The 21340-nt window shown below is 40.5% G+C and overlaps 1 protein-coding gene across 1 annotated transcript in view; it reads right to left on the bottom strand.

Annotated features, from left to right (window-relative positions):
- LOC145394750 (cytochrome P450 2L1-like) overlaps nucleotides 1-21340 on the bottom strand; it is a 95378-nt gene that overhangs the window by 17355 nt on the left and 56683 nt on the right. Inside the window, exons 6-7 of the mRNA XM_080268531.1 lie at nucleotides 3247-3367; nucleotides 2553-2733 (exon numbers count right to left, since the gene is read on the bottom strand). Of these exons, the coding sequence (XP_080124657.1) occupies nucleotides 2553-2733; nucleotides 3247-3367 (302 nt within the window). The remainder of the gene's footprint in view (nucleotides 1-2552; nucleotides 2734-3246; nucleotides 3368-21340) is intronic.

The following is a 21340-nucleotide window of genomic DNA, read 5'->3' as shown; positions in this document are numbered from 1 at the left end:
ACGACCTCTCTAGCTGTGTACGCAGCATAAGGTCAATTATCCCCTCACGTGTGGAAGGAGTTTCATCTTTCTCCATCCACTCGCCTAGGTAAGCAGTGAGACGGTCGAGGAACTGAACAGCTGTCTCCTTGTCTTGGAGATGAGCTCGCATGAACTGAACTTTGGCGTCATCTACTGTGAGACCATACGCCTTAATGAGTGCAGCTTTCATCACTTCATACGTGAGATTGTCTCCACGAATTCTGTGGAGAATATCGAGGGCAGGGCCCTCAAACAGGCTAAGAAACTGAAGCCACTTAGCTGCATCATCGAGCTGGTAAAGTTGAGCCATGTCTTCAAATCGAGCTATGTATGGCTCGATTCGCTCGCCTTCCTTGTATGAAGGAAGCTTGATGCGTGAGGTCGCCAGGACATGTGTAGGAAGAGCGCTAGTGGAGCTTTGACCAACTACACCAGATGTATCTGAAGCCAAGGAATCTCGCTTGAGCTTCAGCATTTCATATTCGTGTTTTTCGCGTGCTTCTCGCTCGGCACGTTCGTGTTCTCGTTCTCTCTCTCTCGTTCCTCACGCTGTTCTCACTCATGTTCTAAGTCGAGTTCGCGCTGTTTTCGCTCGTGTTCGCGCTGTTCTCGCTCGTGTTCGCGCTGTTCTCGCTCGTATTCGCACTGAATCTTACGCTCTTCACGGGCATCATTCTCACGCTGCTGCTCCTGATTATGTCGTGAGAGTATATACTCTTTAATTTCGGTTCGGTCCGAAAGACCCATTTCTTTGGCTTCCTTTAAAAATACAGTGGTAGCCATGGCACTAATTTATTAAGCAAACCGAAACTGAGTACTGACTGCTTCGCAAACGAATACTAATAAACACAAGTAAAGAGTACAGACACAAGCTAGTGGTGACCAGTCTTACCTAGTTAACTGGCAAAGAATAAATCAAAAATGTAAATGACTGGGAAGACTCAATAATTAACACAATGGGTACAGCGACTACCCAGGAGCGAATAAAATCGTCTGGCGTTACCAAAAATAAAATACTAAATAGAGTTAAGTACTCTATGGATTAATAAAGCAAAATTTCACTTGCTAAATTAACGGTAAACACCAGTAAACTTGTGCCTATAAACTTTAATTATAATTACCTAAATATTAACGAGTGAGTACTATCTCGTGAATAGCTTTAGAGCTAGGAGTTAATATCCTGGCGAGGTCGCCAATTGTCATGGGGTTTTTAAAATAAAGGCAATCATTAAAAATAATGATAATGATATTGAATAATATTGAAGAGCAGGGACAATGATTGTCTTACTAAATCAAGCAGCGATTACTTTACGCTGACTTCTTCGCACAATTCTCTAAAAAACGAGAATTTATAAACTTTCTCAACAGTACACAGCAGAGACTAATTGCTCAATTGCTGTTTTTTTTTTTTTAGTACTGTTAGCCTCTGGAGAAAGTTACTTCACCCCTGACAATAAATAACTAATACTACTAACAATATCAGGTTCTTGCTGATGCTTAACTCCTAGGAGGCACAACAGATTTTAAGTTTAATACAAGACTGGCCTAAGTACCAGTTATGAATAGCTAGACGTTTATGCAAGCTAGGAGCTATATGGAAAATAAGCTTAATTGTGGAGAAGTGAAACAAGAGTTTACATTACGTTAAGCTCAAGAAAAAGAACTGTTAGATTTATTGATTACAAAAATAAATTTAACGTTACATATCAAATGAATTCAAATAAAGAGATTGTACTCACTCACACAAGAGCTAAATCCTTACGCCTAGGAAACACACCTTAACTAAACTCTTAAACCTAAGAAAATACAGAAAGGAAATACTGGTCGATGAATGCGGTGTATCACCCAAAGCTGAACTAAGGGTGGGAGCACTGGAGAACTGTGAAGTGGAGTTTGGGTACTAGCTGACCTCTCACACTGCTGGCACAGGACCTCTCTCCGTCACAGCAAACACTTGACTAAGTCGTGGGAAAGAAAAGCGGAGCACTGGGCCGCATTTTTCTAATGGTCGAGGCAAGCAGGGGCGAACAATAAAGAAACAATAGTATCGCTCAGTAGAGCACTTAGTGACGTGCATTAAATCGGTCACTTTTGAAACAGTGACGAATGTTTTGAAAAGTATACCACCGAAGTGGAGAGAGAAACGGTTAACTGAGCGATACACAGTGAGTTTTCCACTAATAGTTTGTGGCTTCTCACAAAAGAGAAATGTTGCGAATTTGATTCGTGACAAGTAGTAGTAGTAGTAATAGTTGCTGTAGCAGTAGTAGTAGTCTTGGTGGTGGTAGCCGTAGTAGTTGTAATAGATATTGCACCAGGCTGTGTGTCAACGCTGAAATATAGTTTACGGTACTGCGAGTGATGGAAAGTGGTCCCCACACCGAGGTGAAGGAAAACAAATTGAGGAAATTTGACTCCTGGGTGGATGCCGCAGCTGTTTCACTCCTTTTTAGCACCAGTCTGTGAGAATGAGGCACTGAAGTGTGTTATTGGAAAATGAGAGAGAGAGAAAGTAAGACAGCAAAACTCACATAGTCTTGTGTTCCAGTGTAGGGAGGGAGTCACGAGGAACCACAGAGTCAATCTCATCCTGCACCTTCTTCTGCACGTCAGGATACAGAGCCATGAACAGAAACACCCAGCGTAATGTGGCTGAGGTAGTCTCGCTCCCGGCCACGAACAGGTTACGTACTGATGTTAAAAGGTCCTTGTCTGGTGGGGGGATGGGCACAGGATGGAAAGATTAGTTTAGACTATAAAGGAAGACTAGACAGGAGCAAGAGTGAATGTATTTGAAACATTATCATGTATCTATTTAACGAAGAGGGGATGAGTATTAGGCTTATAATTATGTTTAGACAGAAGAGCATAAGATTGCATGCATTTATAAACTTTACATCTGTCTGCTCATCTAACTGTTAGTGGGTCTTTGTACGGCTGGGAGATGATGGTAGAATTCTCTCTTTTTCTCTGTTTCCCTCATTTTATCTCTTTTATCTTTCTTTTTATCCCTTGTTATCATTTTCTTTCACTCAATTCGTTTTCTCTCATTTCATCTTTCAGTTAATTCGTTCTCTCTCTCTCTCTTTCTCTCTCTCTCTCTCTCTCTCTCTCTCTCTCTCTCTCCTCTTTATATTATTCAGCACAAATCTGTGCTGTTTCCTCTCCTCTACACTCCCCTATTCTGCTCATCTCATCTACTCTATTCTCCTCTCCTTTACTCACAATCTAGCCTGAAGGTAGAGTCTGGGTTATCCTTCTGCGCCTCAGCCTCTATCATGTAGGCATCAATGTAGTCCCAGGGGTGGCTGGGATCCAATGTTTTGCGGTGATCCTCAATCACTTTCTGTTGGATATATATCATAATGCATTACACTTACTTTAAACTATACCTACACTTTTGGTGAACACGTGACATTACACCTTGATCACAATACACTACAGTACGAGGAGCCTGGAAGTTAAAGAGGAGCCTACACATAGCGGCGCTGTTCACCCTGGGTGGAGCAGATGCGCCTCCACATGGAAGCCAGTCCTTCTCATATTTCCCAGCATCTTGTCGTGGGAAAAGACCCTAATACGGCCCTGGTGAGGCGTTGTCTACCTACAATGGGCCTGTTCTCTGTCTTATTTACTATATTATACCTATAGGACAGTCCCATAGAAGCAGTTCCATACCTGTGGTCAATGGGTCTGCTCGCTCAGACCTTGGTTAATCAGCAACAACAGCAACAAACAACACTGCTGTACACTGTCGTACTCTAAATTTAACTGCAACACAACACACGGCTATAGTACTACCACACAACACACTATTATTGTTATAATATGAAGTTACTACTATTTCGCACAGTAACGCACAGTAACAAAGAGAGTAGGCCAGCATTCTCTCTAATACAAGTTCCTATTACTGCCAACTCCAAACTATATGCACATTACAAACTACACTTTCTTAAAAAAAAAAAAAAAATGGCGTCATCGCAACACGAATCCTTGAGTCCCTTGGAGGAGGGGGAGGGGTGGGACCATAAAAGCCACCATCATTCACCCCTCTCCCGGTGACAACCAAGGGAGATGCCTGGAACCACTGTCTGACTGCTTCTTTTCTGCAACATTCGCAGTCTTTCCTCAAACTTTCTCTCACTTGAGAGAAAGCTCACCTTCTTGTCCTCACAGAGTCAACTGTCTGAGGCAACTGATAGCAAATCCTTCTCTGTATCCTCCTACTTTCTCTATATGCATTTCAAAGCCAAAGGTGGCTGTGGCTGTTGTGTATATGTATGCAACAACATATCTTCCTCTCGTGTTCCTGAACTTGAATTTTCTGAAATTTCTCCCTGGGTTTGGCTGTCCCGTCATTCTCTGATTAAATATATCTGTGATGTTTATTTATCTCCTAATTCTACTGAGTACGAAAAATTCTTCGATTATCTTCCTTCCATGACTATCTTACTTCTTGTAAGATGAAACAGAGCCCATCAATTTCTCCTTTCTCTGAAAAATCCATTCTAGGTGATTCCAATGTTCAACACCACCTTCAGCTATCGTCTCGTTTCACTGATCCACCAAGTGAACAAGCCTGCATCTCTTTTATCCTCAATGACTTTGAGCAGTTTGTACGCACCCTAACCGTATCCCAGACCACGTTAAAGAGTGTTCCAACATATTTAACCTCATTCATACAACTAATCCTTCTGCTTGTGCTGTTAATCTTTTCTCTCCAAGGGGCTCCCCTGATCATAACCTCATCACCTTAACCTGTTCTATTGCTCTAGTAAGGACTGTGGATCCTTCCAAGAATAGGAGCTATGTCACTTTGGGGCTGCTAATTGGGAGGGAAGGGCAGTACTTCTTTGATTTTCCCTGGAATAATTATTGCTTCCATGGCCAAGAGCCTCTGAGTGTGCCTGGCACATTACAGAGGTTACTCTCTCGGGCCTGGAAGCATACAGTCCTTTCTCTTATCCTATGACTGATACAAAAAAAAAAAAAAAGGTTCTAATCACGCTTGTTCTAATGCTGTCCACAACAAGCAGGCTTACAAAAGGTACTGGAGCAGCTCACCCTGAGTCTCATCTCTTTTATGTTCCTGCCCAGAATAATTGTGCTAAGTCTGTTCTTCACTCTGTTAAAAATAATTCCATTCATACTAAAAGCTCTGAACTCTCTCAAATTCTTCCTGCTCCTTCTGGCACCTAGCCAAAAACCATTTTAACAACTTTACCTTATCATCATTTCCTCCTCTTTTCCACTCTGGTGGAACAATAGCTATTTCTTTCACCGATAAAGCAGAACTCATCGCTCCCACTTTCTCCTCCAATTCCACCTTAGATGATTGTGGTGCGATTCTTCCATCAATATCCTCTGACTTCCTCATGGCGGACATGAAAATTTCTTCAACTGATGTTTTGTATGCCATCTCTGGCTTCAATACTAACAAGGTTTATGGGCCTGATAGGATCCCTCCTGTTGTCCTACAAGAACTGTGCTTCACTGCTTACACCCTGCCTGAGCAAACTCTTTTGTACTTTCTTTCTTACTGGAAATTTGTTCTCATTCAGCCAGTCCCAAAAAAGGGTGATCATTTCGAGCCCTCAAGCTATTGCCCAATCTATATAACATCCTGTATTTCAAAAATATTTGAATCAGTTAAAAAAAAAATGAATAAATAATAATAATAATAATAATGCACCTTTCCAATCACAGTCTTCTTTCTGATCATCATTATCGTTTCCATTAGGGATGCTACACTGGCGGTCTTCTCACCGACCTTTCAGACTTCTGGTCACCCTCCTTTCGGGACTTTGGCAAGAACTTTGCCATTGCACTTGACATCTCAAAGGCATCTTTAATTTCCAATTTGCCCTCTTATGGTTTCTATTCTTTTGTGTGTGTATTCGTCTCTAGTTTCCTTACTGGTAGTTCTATAGCTGCTGTTTTAGGTGGCCACCATTCATCTCCTAAAGTTATCAGTAGTGGCGTTCCTCAGGGTTCTGTCCTATCACCAACTCCCTTCCTTCTATTCATCAATCACCTTCTAAGCTGTACATCAAACCCTATCCACTCATGCACTGGTGACTCCACCCTTCACCTTTCTGTTTGCTTCCTGCAGGGTCCATCTCAGCACATACCTCAACAAACAAGAGATGAGGTTATGGGACACCTAATGTCTGACTTGGCTCACATCTTTAATTGGGGTAAAAATATTTTTTTTTTTAATGCTTCACAAACTCAGTTCTTGCATCTTTCAGCTCGTCAAAATCTTCCACAGGAGTACACTCTAATTTTTAACAATATCCAACTAAGTCATGCATCATCTTTAAACCTACTCGGGGTTTCATTCTCTCGGGATTTATCTCGCAAAGGTCATATTACCTCATTTGTAAAATCTGCTTCCACGAGATTAGGTGTGCTAATCGGACTCCATGCCTTTTTACCCTTGCAAAGTTGTTCACTTCATATACAGGTTTTATTCTTCTCTGTGTAGAATACAACTCTCATGTGTGGGGAGGCTTCCCACATACAGTTTTATTTATTTATTTTTTTTTAAGTGGAGTCAAAGGCTTTCGGTCTCATTAATTCTCCTCCTCTCACTGACTCCTTTCAATCTGTCTCCTCACCACACTGTTGCATTTTTCTCTTTTGTATTGCTCCTTCAATGGTCACGACTCCTCTGAACTGTCTGACTGCATCCTTCCACCACATCGGTGGATGTATAGCACTCATCTAGCAACAAACTCTCATCCCTTTTCCATCCAGCTCTCTTATGCAAGAGTTAACTGTTACTCCCAGCTCCTCATATGTGAGACAGGTCAACACTAGAGCTGTCTTCCTCTGTCTGTATTTCCTACTGTCTATGACCTTCAGTCTTTCAAAAGAAGTGTGTCCAGGCATCTCAAAATGGCCAGATGTTGAATTTGGCTCTCTGTTATCTTGTTTTGTATTTTTCTTGGAAGGAAGAATCATAGGGGTTTCTGACCTGCTCCTTCTTCCATGCATAAAAATATACTCTATAATATAAATCTACTTACGATACAATACTCTTTACCACACTACACTATACTGCATTTACAGTACACTATGTTCTGGTTGTTAGTGAAATCCCAGGTTATCTAGACGTCAACCTAATCAACGATAGGAAACCGGCCACTTTAACTGGATGCTCCCTGGGATCTTCTGTTGTGGTTATTTTAAAGGTTTGTTTGTGTTGCGAAAGTGAAATACTTGAGGGAAATGTGATGTAGGGAGGATGCATCACAATGTTGGCATGGTGGATTGGATGTGAGTTGCATTTTGTGTTGGTAAGTTAAGAGGGAGGGGTAGTTGCCGCATCAAAGGCTGGCAAGAAGCAGTCGTGTTTCTCTACATGGGGTAGTTTCTGAGGAGTGAAACGCTAGTGGTGGTTGATGAATGAAGCTGTTTAACTGGAGATTCTTGGTGGCTTTTGCATCTGCATCTGTGTATGTGACTGTAGAACGTAGTGTTAGGTGGAGGAGGAGGATGTTACTGAGTCACTCGGCAGTATTTTTTATGAGGTGTAACGCAATATAAAGCTACTTGGGTGGGGTGTATTCTGAGATGAATCAATGTGCCTCTTGTATTCATATTCATGCCATCATATGGTCCGTGACAGAGTATTTTTGTCCCTGGATGCAAGGAATCTGTGGCCTTTTTCCTCCTGTTATTACCCTTAAGGTTCTGTGCATGATTTTCGAATCTTATTCATGTATGTAGCTGTTAAAATTCATTGTTGTTTCAGTGACTGCTTTGTAGACATCCTTCAGTAATTTCTTTTGCTGCCGTTGGGTAGTCCCTGTGAGTATTCTTAAGGAATCGATTTTATCTTTGCCTTAATGTGGCTTGTATGTGTCTTTCCAGTGGAAGTAATTGTATGAAGAGGGAAACTTGAGGATGGGTTTGAGATCCGTGCCTATCAGCAATGAAAAGTGATGATTGATTTGGTTGGTGAAGCAGCCATTCTGTTATGTCTAAGCCATTATTTTAGGAAGCATATATTACTGTTGGAGTTGGCCTGCTGCTTGTTACGTTTTGCAATGCGTTGAAGCTGTATTTAGATCATAAGCATAGGACAATACTCTTAATGTAGGAACAGCAGTTGTAAATGTCACGAATTCGTGACATCGTATTACTTTGAAAGTTTACATAATGCTAGTGGAAATCCCAGAGAACTTCGCTCAGTACTAACCGTCCCACGTTTGCACACTGATTGGAACAGATTTTCAAAACATTTATCAGTGTGTCAGGAGTGACTGTCTTTATGCACAGACATCAATGAGTGACATTAATATGTCTATACCATTCACCCTGTCCTTGTAACCGCCGGGAGAGGAAGTTCCGCCCTCTTCCCATGATCATGGCCTGCAGCTCGTGAGAACAGACAATTAGAGGCTGGCAGCCCAGAGAGATGGATGTGTTCTCAGAGCTGTGCAATGAGTAGTGATTAGCGAAGGCCATCGCTAGTGCCTTGAGCAGCGGATCATCTAGTTTCCTTGCAGTTCTACGAGTCCATAACTCTCCACCAAATCAGAGGCCGGCATCTACGAGAGACGGACGTGCTTCTCAGAGCAGTGCAATAGTAGCAATGATCACCGAAAACTACCCCTGGTGTCTTGGCAGTGTCTTAGCGACTAGGTTATCCATTCTTCTTGCAGCTCTGTGCCTCCATGTTTCCTTCCAGCAATCAGCAGATCAGCCGTGTCTTCCTGGCAGTTCTGTGTCTCCATATCTCTCCTTTTCACGGTATTCTCTTTCTGTTTTCTAGATTTAAGAATGTTAGATAGCTTGATTGCGTGAGTGAGTGAATTCAGTTGCTTAACCCCTCAGTGGCTAACTGTGTGTAATTTGTAGGGACCCACTAGCCGATCCTGGGGCCGATTTTTGAAGTTTCGAAAACCGATTTTTTTTCTTTCCCAATTGAAGATGAACGTCAGATGCACCATGCAGTGCAATTTTGATCTTCCTAGACTCTTCCTAAGCCATGCAAGTGAGTGTGGAAGTTGCGTAAATTGAGGCAGCTGATACCCGTCACAGGCAGGTATTGCAGTGATGCAACATAGCATAAACTGCTTTTTTTTTTTTCTTTTTTTTTTACCAAATAACATTGCTAATGGCACCAGGGCCGGATTTACCAATAGGCCAAGTAGGCCATTGGCTTAGAGCCCACCGATATCTGGGGGCCCACTGAAACTAATTAGTCATGCAGTGTGCCAGTGTATAACCTTGTTTCAAGTGTACACCAAGTATTTCATTATAAAATATATTCACAACCATAAGGGCCCCTGTACAATAAGTATAAGGCCCGGAGTGTGGAGCCCCTGCACAATAGTTTGGGGGCCCACTGATGAGTTTGGCCTGGGGTCCACAAGTAGGTAAATCCAACCCTGAATGGTAGTGAAATGTTGTGACATGACTAAATATGTGTATTTTGAAGAGGTTCAGTATATGATACGCGAAGTTTGAGTTTATATATATATATATATATATATATATATATATATATATATATATATATATATATATATATATAATGAATTTATTTTGCATTTTCGGTGTTTATTGTGTTTATGATAGTATCAACTTATTTTTGTAGTCTGGATGATCGAGTTTGCTGGAAGAGGGAAGCAAGAATTTTATTTTCAGACCTAATTGAGATCAACATCATCTGCTGGGCGTACAGGCTGAACAGTGAGGGTTGAAATACGAGACAACCTCCGATTCGCATCTCACACGAAATGATTAGCAGGAAGGGAAGAGAGGCCTTTCCACCCACGAAAACATCTCGTGAATACGGAAGACATTTCTATTACGGTTGTGAAAGGCACCAAAGAAAAATATTTTTTTCTCTTATTTTATTTTTTTTTCCTTCCTCTATGCCTGAATTTATTTACAATCGTAAAAAGAGTTGCTGTGTGTGTTTCACGAGGGAGGAGAAATATGATATTTTTTGATTGGGTCTAGATAATGGGTGTAACTGTATGTATTTAGTCATGGCCATGTGCGAAAAAATCATACACCCACCCGTCACGGCAGCAGCTGGTGAACTGACAAATTAATGAGGTGTAAGAGCGTGAAGTGAAGGTCAGTCTCATGTCCGAGATGTTCGTTCCCTTCCCAAAAGTTTTCACAGTTTTCTATAAGTCACACAGTGCAGTGAATGATCCAAACCATTAAAACAAACCTGAACAAATAGGTAAAGATACGAAAACAAAAATTTATTTTTCTTATTGTCATGTTTTTTCTTTTCTTTAAGCTTGTACTTATTCATAATCGTAAACAGGGCTGCTGTGTGTGTCGTATGGAAGTACAAAGACGATATTTTCATCAGCGTTGAGATACTGGATGTAGCTGTGCATGTTTAGGCATGGCCATGAGAGAAAATCGATAATCCGCTAATGCCGGCATCAGGCTCTGAACTGATTGATGGGGCCGGGGTGTGTTGGAATGTAGTGTAGGTCAGTCTCAAAATGTCCTAGAGGTTTGTTCACATCCCCAAAATTTTGCAGTTTTCTACAAATCAAGCTGAATCGACGCTAGCAGCCACGCGTGGTAAAACGTCATTTGATGCCAGTGGCCATGGAAGGGTTAAGTCTCTTTGGAACGTAAGCATTAGTTCTGTTAAATGAATGTAAAATTGTATTCTACTTTTCCATTTGCTCTTAATTTACTTTCCTCTCACCTTGCACAAACTTTCCTTAACCTCCTCGGGTAGAGGTCGGTCCGTGTTGCATAGAAGGTAGATGTGGGTCTCTCAGACCCACAAATATAAAAATTGGGGAAAAATGTTTATGTTTCATTTATTCCACTACTGAAAACATAATAACATATTTAGTGTTTCTGCAACACAGTCTTGTAAAAAAAAAAAAATGAACTGTTCTTGTCATTTTATATTTTTAATAAATTTTTGAAAAAACAAAAACTAGAAAAAAGGAAATAAATTTTGACCTTCTGTAAGAGAAAAAAAATGAATGGTTGTTTCAATGGTCCCATAGCATGGTATGGGGTGGTGCTTCACTGTGTGAAGAGGGGATGCCAGACTCTTCAAGTTTATCTGCAATCAGGGAAAACAAAAACTCCACACACCTCAGGTAGACATGGGTCTCACAGACCCTCAACATATAAAACCACACTTATACTGGGGAAATGGAGAGAGAGCTTGATGTAACTCCCTCACCCTTTGCATGGAGACACAAAGTTAGGAAGCTACTAAGAAGAACAGGGCTTCCGGGTATTTAGAAGTTGGTGAACTATACAATGGGATGGGGGGGGGGGTGGATCTCACAGACCCATGTCGACCTGAGCAGGGTTAATATTATTTCTGATATATCATACAAATTCATAATAACACTGTTCACAAGAATTAGGAGCGGTGTAAGCAAGAGCCTGGTTTAGTAATACTAAGTTCATGGGAAAAGTATTAATTGTCAGTGGTCAGATTCTTTCTCTAGAGGCCAACAGCACCAATTAATTCAGCATCTGTGAGTGATCATTTCTTGCAGGGTACCATTTGAAGATAAAATTTAGAAATTTCTCATTTTCTGGGAAATGGCAACGTAAGCCAGAATAAAGAAATCAAGCACATAATTAAACATCTTGGATCCAACAACTTAATTAGTGATGGATAGTATGGTTTTCTCCATTAAAGATCCACCATTGATCTCCTGACTCATACCATCCATCAATCAATTGACCAACATGGAGAAACTCATGCGATAGCCTTTCATATTTCTAAAGCTTTTGGTAGAGTGTGGCACCATTCCCTGCTATTCAAACTCCCTTGCTATGGAATAACGTCTTTTGTTCCTCTGATTTCCTCATATCTCAGCAACAGGAAGATAGGAGTAAAAGTAGATTAGGTATGTTCTAATTTCCAGTCAATTAATGCCAGCATGCCACAAGGATCAGTTCTGGCTCCAACCCTACTCCTAATTCATATCAATGATCTCTTATCCATCACCCATAATCCCATCCATTCATATGCAGATGACTCAACACTTCACATTTCATTCACACTTAAACACCAGTTCTCAATTTTTAGTTTCTCTGACTCAACTTAGTACAGCCATGTCCATAAATCAAGATTTATCTAAGATCATGGAATGGGGACTAAATAACCTTGTCTCATTTAACGCTAGTGAAACGAAAGACACGCAGTTTACAACAGTAATAAACAGATATTGCCAGATTGCCATATTACTTTCAGTGCTACCAATATTCCTATCTCTAAGAGTATTGAAATTGTTGGTGTTTCACTTAACACTAACAACAGCTGGACCTCTCTTGTCAGATCGCTTACTAAAATCACCTCAAGGAATTATTGTACATAGTCCGGGTCTTCTTCACTGATGAGTAATTAGCTATATTTTATAAGAGGCATGTGTGCTCTAATCTAGAACATTGCTCATTTTTTATGGAATGGATGTGGAGAGGTTGTCCTAAAACAATTTGACAAAATTCAGAACGAAGCTGTAGAATTATTAAAATCCCTGCTATTACAAATAAACTACCTCCTTACAGTTAAGAAGGAATGTTGCCTCCCTTGCATTATTTTACAGATACTTTTATGGCAAATGTTCAGATGAAGTTGTATCCATTGTGCCCCCTCTCCATGCTTTCCCCCACGCTACACAGGCATCTGGGAGCTCCCATGAGTGTACTGTCACACTGCCATATTGCAAAACTTCTGCCTATCAATATTCTTTTATTCCCCGAACTTCATCTTTTGGGAACTTGCTTCTCCAGAATTGTTTCCCCCCAAATTTCAACCTACAGCTGTTTAAGTCCTGGAACCACTGTCTGACTCTCTTCTTCTTCATTTCTGCAACATTCGCGGCCTTTCCTCTAACTTTCGCTCTGTTGAGCACCACCTCTCCTCCTCTAAACCTCACCTTCTTTTTCTAACGGAGACTCAGCTGTCTGAGGCAACTGAGAGCAAACCCTTTTCTGTATCCTCCTACTTTCTCTACACTCATTTCAAAGCCAAAGGTGGCTGTTGTGTATATATACGCAACGACTTATCTTGCTCTCGTGTTCCTGAACTTGATTCATCTGAATTCTCCACACTCTGGCTTCGGCTTTCCTGTCATTCTCTGACTAAATATATCTGTGCTGTTTACTTATCCCCTAATTCTACTGACTATCAAAAATTCTTCGACTATCTTACTTCTACGATGGAACACATTCTATCCATTTCTCCTTTCTCTGAAATCTCCATTCTTGGAGATTTCAATGTTCACCACCACCTTTGGCTCTCCTCTCCTTTCACGGATCCACCTGGAGAACAAGCCTACATCTTTTCTATCCTTAATGACCTAGAGCAGCTTGTACAGCACCCTACCCGTATCCCTGACCGCCTTGGAGAGAGCTCCAACATACTTGACCTCTTCCTCACAACTAATCCTTCTGCTTACTCTGTTAATCTTTTCTCTCCATTGGGCTCCGCCAATCACAACCTAATTACCTTAACCTGTTCTATCACTCCGGTACGGCCTGTCGACCCTCCAGGGAAACGTCGTCTGTGGCATTTTGGAGCCGCAGACTGGGAGACCCTCAGGCAGTACTTCTTTGATTTTCCCTGGAATGATTATTGCTTCCATGGCCGGGAGCCATCTGAGTGTGCCTTGCGCATTACGGAGGTTATTCTTTCGGGCATGGAAGCATACATTCCTTTCTCATATCCTTTGACTAATGCAAGAAAGCCTTGGTTTAATCACGCTTGTTCTAATGTTGTCCGCAACAAGGAGAGGGCCTACAAAAGGTACCGGAGCCAACCCACCCCTGAATCACATCATCTTTACGTTTCTGCCCGGAATCGTGCTAAGTCTGTTCTTCGCTCTACTAAAAATAATTTCATCCATACTAAATGCTCTCAACTCTCCAACTCGAATTCTTCCCGCTCCTTCTGGCATCTTGCCAAAAATCTTTCTAACAACTTTACCTCATCATCCTTCCCTCCTCTTTTCTACTCTGATGGTTCTGTAGCTATTTCTTCTACTGATAAAGCAGATCTCTTCGCACAGACTTTCTCCTCCAATTCTACCTTAGACTATTCCGGTGCTGTTCCTCCATCACTTCCCCCCTCTGACTTCCTCATGGCTGACATTAAAATTTCTTCAGTTGATGTATTTTCTGCCATCACTGGCCTCAGTACTAACAAGGCATATGGGCCTGATGGGATCCCTACTGTTGTTCTCAAGAACTGTGCTTCTGTGCTTACACCCTGCCTAGGCAAACTCTTTCGCCTTTGTCTGTCAACTTGTACCTTTCCTTCTTGCTGGAAGTTTGCTCTCATTCAGCTAGTCCCAAAGAAGGGTGACCACTCCCAACCCTCCAACTATCGTCCAATTGCTTTAACGTCCTGTATTTCAAAAGTTTTCGAGTCAATTCTTAATAGAAAAATTTTAAGGCATCTTTCCTATTACAACCTTCTTTCCGATCGTCAGTATGGGTTCCGTAGGGACGCTCCACCGGCGATCTTCTCACCTACCTTTCAGACTCCTGGTCATCCTCCTTTCGGGACTTTGGCGAAAGCTTTGCCATTGCACTTGACATCTCAAAGGCTTTCGATCGAGTCTGGCATAAAAGTTTAATTTCCAAACTGCCCTCCTACGGTTTCTATCCTTCTATCTGTGCCTTCATCGCTAGCTTCCTTTCTGGTCGTTCTATAGCCGCTGTTGTAGACGGCCATCGTTCTTCTCCTAGATCTATCAACAGTGGTGTTCCTCAGGGCTCTGTCCTATCACCAACTCTCTTCCTTTTATTCATCAATGATCTTCTAAGCTGTACATCTAACCCTATCCACTCATACGCTGATGACTCCTCCCTTCACCTTTCCATTCGGTTCCCGCAACGCCCATCTCAACAGTTACTTCAACAAACAAGGGATGAGGCTATGGCACACCTAATGTCTGACTTGGCTCGTATCTCTGACTGGGGTAAAAATAATATGGTTGTCTTTGATGCATCTAAGACTCAGTTCTTACACCTTTCAACCCGACAAAATCTTCCACAGGTATACCCACTAATGTTTAATAATATTCAGCTTAATCCTGCATCATCCTTGAACATGCTTGGGGTTTCATTTACTCGGGACTTATCTTGGAAAGATCATATTACATCTCTTGTAAAATCTGCTTCCAAGAGATTGGGTGTGCTAAGCCGACTCCGCTCTTTCTTTACCCCTGCACAATTGTTGACTCTATACAGGGGTTTTATCCGCCCCTGTGTGGAGTACAACTCTCATGTGTGGGGAGGCTCCCCTCATACAGCTCTTCTCAATAGGGTGGAGTCAAAGGCTTTTCGTCTCATTAACTCTCCTCCTCTTACTGACTCCCTTCAACCTCTGTCTCTTCGCCGCACTGTTGCATCTTTATCTCTTTTCTATCGCTACTTTAATGGTCACTGCTCCTCTGAACTGTCTGCTTGCATTCCTCCATCTGTACGACGGGCGCGTAGCACCCGTCTGGCAGCAAACTCTCATCCTTTTTCTGTCCAACTCTCTAATTCAAGAGTTAACCATTACTCCCAGTCTTTCATTTATGCAACAGGTCAGCTCTGGAACTGTCTCCCTCTGTCTGTATTTCCTGCTGCCTATGATCTCCAGTCTTTCAAACGCAGTGTGTCCAGGCATCTCAAAATGATCGGATCTTGAATTTGGCTCTATATTGTATTTTGTTTTTCTCTTGGAGGGAACTGTTACTGCGGGCTCATGGCCTTTGGTTCCTTCTTCCTCGCATAAAAAAAAAACAACTTTTACATACAATCTATGAACTGAGGTCACCAGTAATCTGTTGTATGGATCATTTTTTTCTTTAATCATTTGCTTTTCCTTCCTTTGTTCTGTTATTTAAAAAAATATGAAAGTCTTTTGCTTGCCAGTGTGTGTGTGTGTGTGTGTGTGTGTGTGTGTGTGTGTGTTATTACCTAATGGTATCTTTACAGGATTGAGTCAAGCTCGTACTGTCCCGTGTCTTAAACCATTATTATCGTACATATCCTTAAATTTATTAATTGTTTTGACACACACTATTTCAATCGGTAGTGCATTCGACTGATAAATTGCCCTATTTGGGAAACTAAATTTCCTTACGTCTTTATCGCCTCTATTTTTATGCAGTTTTTTGCAGTGTCCTCTTGCTGATGTATCCCCTACGTTATGTAATGATTTATGTCTATTTTCTCCTTCTTTCCTGTAGTGAAGGTAGATTCAGTTTTCCTAGTCTTTCTTCGTGGCTTAGATCCCTTAAGCTTGGTACCCATCTCGTAGCAGCCCATTGAACTTTTTCAATCTTTTCTATGTGTTTTTTGAGATGAGGACTCCAGACTACTGACGCAAATTCCAGGGTTGGTCTGATGAATGATGTTATTATCTTTCTTAGCATGGCTTCATTTATGTATGTGAATGCTCTTCTCATATTTGCAAGCAGTGTATACATGTTCCATACCTTCTCACTGATGTGGTCAGCCATAGATAGTCTGTTATTGATAATCGCACCTAGGTCCTTCTCTTTTTTCTGATGTGTGTAGGGTATTACTTTCTAACTTATAATCCCAATCAGGTCTTTTTCCACTTTTACCAAACTTGATTACATGACACTTGTCCACAATGAATTCCACTTGTCATGTATTGCTCCATTCATGAAGTTTATTTAAATTCTTCTTGTAGGTCTTCACAAGACTCTGTGTTAGTAACATTCCTTTGTATTTTTGCATCATCAGCAAACATATCTAGATAGCCTCCATTTCCAGTGTTACTGTCTTTATCATTTATATACTGTACACTAAAAACATAATTGGTGCCAGCACTGAGCCCTGTGGAACCCCGCTAGTCACTTCCCTCCATGATGAGGAATTTCCCCGTAGTACTGGTCTCATTTCTCTCTCTCTCTCTTTTTTTTTTTTTTTTTTTTTTTTCAAGAAAATCTTCTATCCAACAATACAGTTTGCTTCAGATTCCTCCTTGATGGTACAATTTCCATAAAAGTCTTTGGTGCAGTAATCTGTCAAATGCTTTCTTGAAATATAAATAGATATTGTCCACCCATCCTTCTCTGTTCTGTAATGTTTCTGTTACTCTATCATAATAGCTCAACAAATTTGTAACACATTATTTTCCCTTCCTGAAACCAAACGGTCTTTCTGTTATCATATTTTAGTTTTTTAGATGATTTACCCAAACTTTTCTTATCAGCTCTTCTAATACCTTGCTTACAACACTGGTTAGTAATACCGATCGGTAGTTGAGTGCATTTTGTCTATTCTCTTTCTTGAAAAGGGAACAATGTTTGCTTACTTCCAATATCAGGTACTTTACCTTGTCCCAAGGATTTCTTGAAAATTAAAGATAATGGTTTACTTAACTCCTTGGCACATTCATGTAGCACCCAACATGAAATTTCATCAGGACCATTTGCTTTTGCTTTGTCTAATTTACATAACTCCTCCTGTATTTCTTTTTCTGATATTTGTATATCTGGTAGTATGTGTGGGTACGAGTATCCATGTTCCATTATAATCCCTCTCAAAATTATTTTCTTCTGTAAAAACTGATTGGAAATTCTTATTTAGTGCTTCACAAATATCCTTCTCTTTTGTGTAGGTGATCCCTTCATCTGTAATGCATTGTATTTTATCTTTTACTTTAGTTTTCCTTCGGATGTAACTGTAAAATAGCTTCGGTTGATCACTACTTTCTTTTACGATGTCCTCCTCAAACTGTTTTGGGGCTTCCCTCCTTATTCTTGCATAATCGTTTCTTGCCTGTTTATGGTTGTCATATGCCCTTTCACTATATTGTCTTCTGTATCTGTTCCACAACAAATCTCTTTTTTCTTTTGATTTTTTGCATTCTGTATTAAACCATTTCTTTATTTTCTTTTCTGCTTCTTTGTGCTGTGGGGTGTACTTCTGGACTCTTATATCATAAAGTTCACAGAATTTTTTATATGTGACATATAAATCTTGTCCTCTAAGCTCTTTTTCCCAATCTATTTCTAAGAAGTATTTCATTAGGTCATGATAGTTGCCCTTTTTGTAGTTAAAGCACTTTTTGTAACTTTCATTACTATGTCATATGTAATCCTGAAGTTGTAATTTAATACTGCGTGATCACTTTTGCCGAATGGAGGGTAATACGTTACACTGTCAATATCATTTTCTTGCCTAGTAAATATAAGATCTTGTAATGATGTCATGTCAAGTCCTCTTTTTCTGATGCATTCTTTTACATGTTGTGTCAGGAAAAACTTCTGCACAAGGTCCAGGAGCTTTTGGTCCCAGCAACTTTTCTGTTTTTTTATATCCAGAGTATTCCAATTTATAATTGTACTGAAATCGCCAGTTAGTATAAGTCTTTCAGATTTCTCCTCCATTCTATGTAGTAATGCTCTTAAACTCTGAATTGTTTTTTCTGCCAGGTCTTCATATTCGCCTTTTTCCCAAATGTTTGATCTGGGTGGCATGTATAAATTTGACACAAATACTTTCCCTTCAGGCGTACTAATGTCTACTGCGATCAGTTCTACCTGTGAGGGTACATCTAGTTCTATTTCCTTGACTTGCAGTTTTTTCTTTGTTAATATTATAATTCTTCCTCCTTTTTTTAAGTTCCTATTTCTTCTCCATATATTGCATTCCCCTAGGTTTAATGTACCGTTTGATATTCTTGCTGTTAATTTTGTTTCAGTTAGGCAAACAATATGTGGTTCCTTTTCTTTGATATAATCTTTCATCTCTAGTAATTTAGATACCATTCCATCTACATTAGAGTACATCAACTTAATCATCTTGTTTACATACTTGTCATGACTTCGGTCCACTACCTTTCTCCTTTGTATTCCCTACTGTTTATGTACCACTTTCGAACTTGCAATCCAATTACTTTGTAAAAAAAAAAAAAATGTGTTCTTCTCTTCCTCTGATCTTCCCTCATTCTTTGTTCTTGCCTACACCCTCTTCTCTTTTAGTAATCCAAGTTCCTCTTGAGTTAGGCATCGTTTTTCCATACATTTTTGAAGTCCTCTTTTTCTATAAGTTTGTTTCCATTTTTCAGTATTTCCTCCATAGTGTTTACACTCTGGAAGGTTACTTTCAGATGACTTGATTTATTTCTCATTTATTTCCCTATCCTCTTGTGTTCCTCTTTGTCTTTACTACAGATTTCCTCTGACACTTCCTTCAATATGTTCATTACATTTGCCATCTCCTTTTTGTCTCTCGAAATCTTGTTTTATTTCTTTCTCCTCTATACCAGTGATTACTATAGATTTGTTGATGTCTGCTGAATCCTTGACCAATTTTGGATTGTTTTGGATTATTTCTTCACTTCCTTTTAAATGTTCTTTTCTTCAACTCTTGCTTCTATGTCTTTCTATACTTTCACCATTTCAGCATGTGTGTGTGTGTGTGTGTGTGTGTGTGTGTGTGTGTGTGTGTGTAATTCACCGGGTCGGTCAGGATCACTTGATGGTCGTGGTCGCCAGCATTTTACCCTCCCGGAAGGGAGCTCAGAGCTCATATAGTCCGATCTAAGGGCAAGGCTGTGACCTTCACACACCCACACACTCGTCCCCTTGCTCAAGGGGGAGAGTAACCACCCACTTCGTCAGTGAAACTTTTCGCAACCTGAGCGAGGCGCGAACTTCCGTCTACCAGATGGCAAGCGAGAACGTTACCACTGCGCCAACGAGTGTGTGTGTGTGTGTGTGTGTGTGTGTGTGTGTGTGATAAAAGGACTTGGTATTTGCTTCGTCGTCTTGACCTCTTGACTCCTGCGTCAGCAGTGGAAGTTGGGTGGATGTAGCAGAGAGAGGAGGGTGAGGTCTGGTGGTTATGAGTCGTGTCTCACTCTTCGTTTGTTTGTTCCCTTTTTTTTGTCGATGTTTTCTCGGTCCTTTTCTCTTGTGATTTACTCGTTGTAGGATGAAGACTGCCGCTACTTGTAGAAGATTATACAGACGACTTGTAGAGTTGTTACTTGTAGTTGATTGTAGATGGTTGTAGTTCGCTGGTTCGTCGTAGAAGTTGCAAGATTGTTTGCATCAATATATTGTTAAACTACTTTGCAAGGTGTCCTGTGACCTCTTCACCTCTGCATCAGCATGATGATCGGGGAGACAGAGGGGGGGTTGGAGAGAACTGTCAGGAGCTATTTGTGAGTTGTTGGTTGTGAGAGGTATTCTTGTTTTCAATCTTGATATTTTGTAGGAATTCAATGTTGATTCGTAGACGAGGTTCGTATACGTTCGCTGCTACCAAAGGTCATAAAAGAGGACTTTGTAAGTTACTTGTAGAGAAGTTATATATATTAGACTTGTGGACGAGCGGTTGTTATACTTGAGTGGCTTTGTGAGTAGATAATCTTCTTTCCCATTTGTCATGTAGTGACAGGAGAGGTAAAGAATAGTATGGGACTATTTTTATTTGTCTATATGATTGTTTATATCTTTTCGTAATGAAGGCCAGTAATATAATAGCTGGGTTTGGTTGAATGTCTTATCCTTTCCAGGATGTCCTGCATGTGGGCTGTCGTGTATCAATCGTAATACTTGGGGTATCATGTCATTAGATACTACCAACTGGTTAGTATTTCTTTGGCGTTTTGGTTGTTTAGAGTTAATTTTGTATAATTTATTATTGACCATTGTGAATTGTTCAAGTGGGACATGCAGTTTGGGTAACTGTATGTCATCTCCACTTTCTAACTTGTATATAACTTTAGACCATATTGGGTCAAGTCTTTGTGCCTTCGCGATATCCTTGTGGTTTGGGATATTTCCTTTGAGATCTAACGCCGCGACCTGAATTGTGTTCGGGTTCCTAGATAATGCGTCAGCTACTATGTTCATTTTACCTTGTATATAATGAATTTGTACATTGTAGTTTTCAACTGTACATTTCCATCTTGCTCTCCTCCCAGAAAGGAGTTTTTCTTTAAACATACCCACCAGTGGTTTATGGTCGGTGAATAAGTGGATTTCGTAACCATATACCAAATCTCGAAACTTTTGTAATGCAAAAACCACTGCAAGTGCCTCTAAGTCTGTAGTGCAATAATTTTTCTCTGCACCTCTTGTTTGTCTGCTGGCAAATGCAATTGGTTGATTCTTTCCTCTTTTATCTTCCTGCATCAGTACAGCCCCTAATCCTTTAACTGATGTGTCTGTACAAATAAGAAATGATTTTGTGTAATATGGATATGCTAAACAAGGTGCATTTGTTAGTCTAATTTGTAGATTGTTAAATGCCCTTTTTTGTTCTTCTTCCCATTGGAATACAGCATCTTTTTTGAGTAGTTGGAACAGAG

Source organism: Coenobita brevimanus, chromosome 28, assembly GCF_032717465.1.
Source record: "Coenobita brevimanus isolate Jiangsu-jjx chromosome 28, ASM3271746v2, whole genome shotgun sequence".
Lineage (NCBI taxonomy): Eukaryota > Metazoa > Arthropoda > Malacostraca > Decapoda > Coenobitidae > Coenobita > Coenobita brevimanus.
This window is presented reverse-complemented; position numbering and strand designations above follow the sequence as displayed.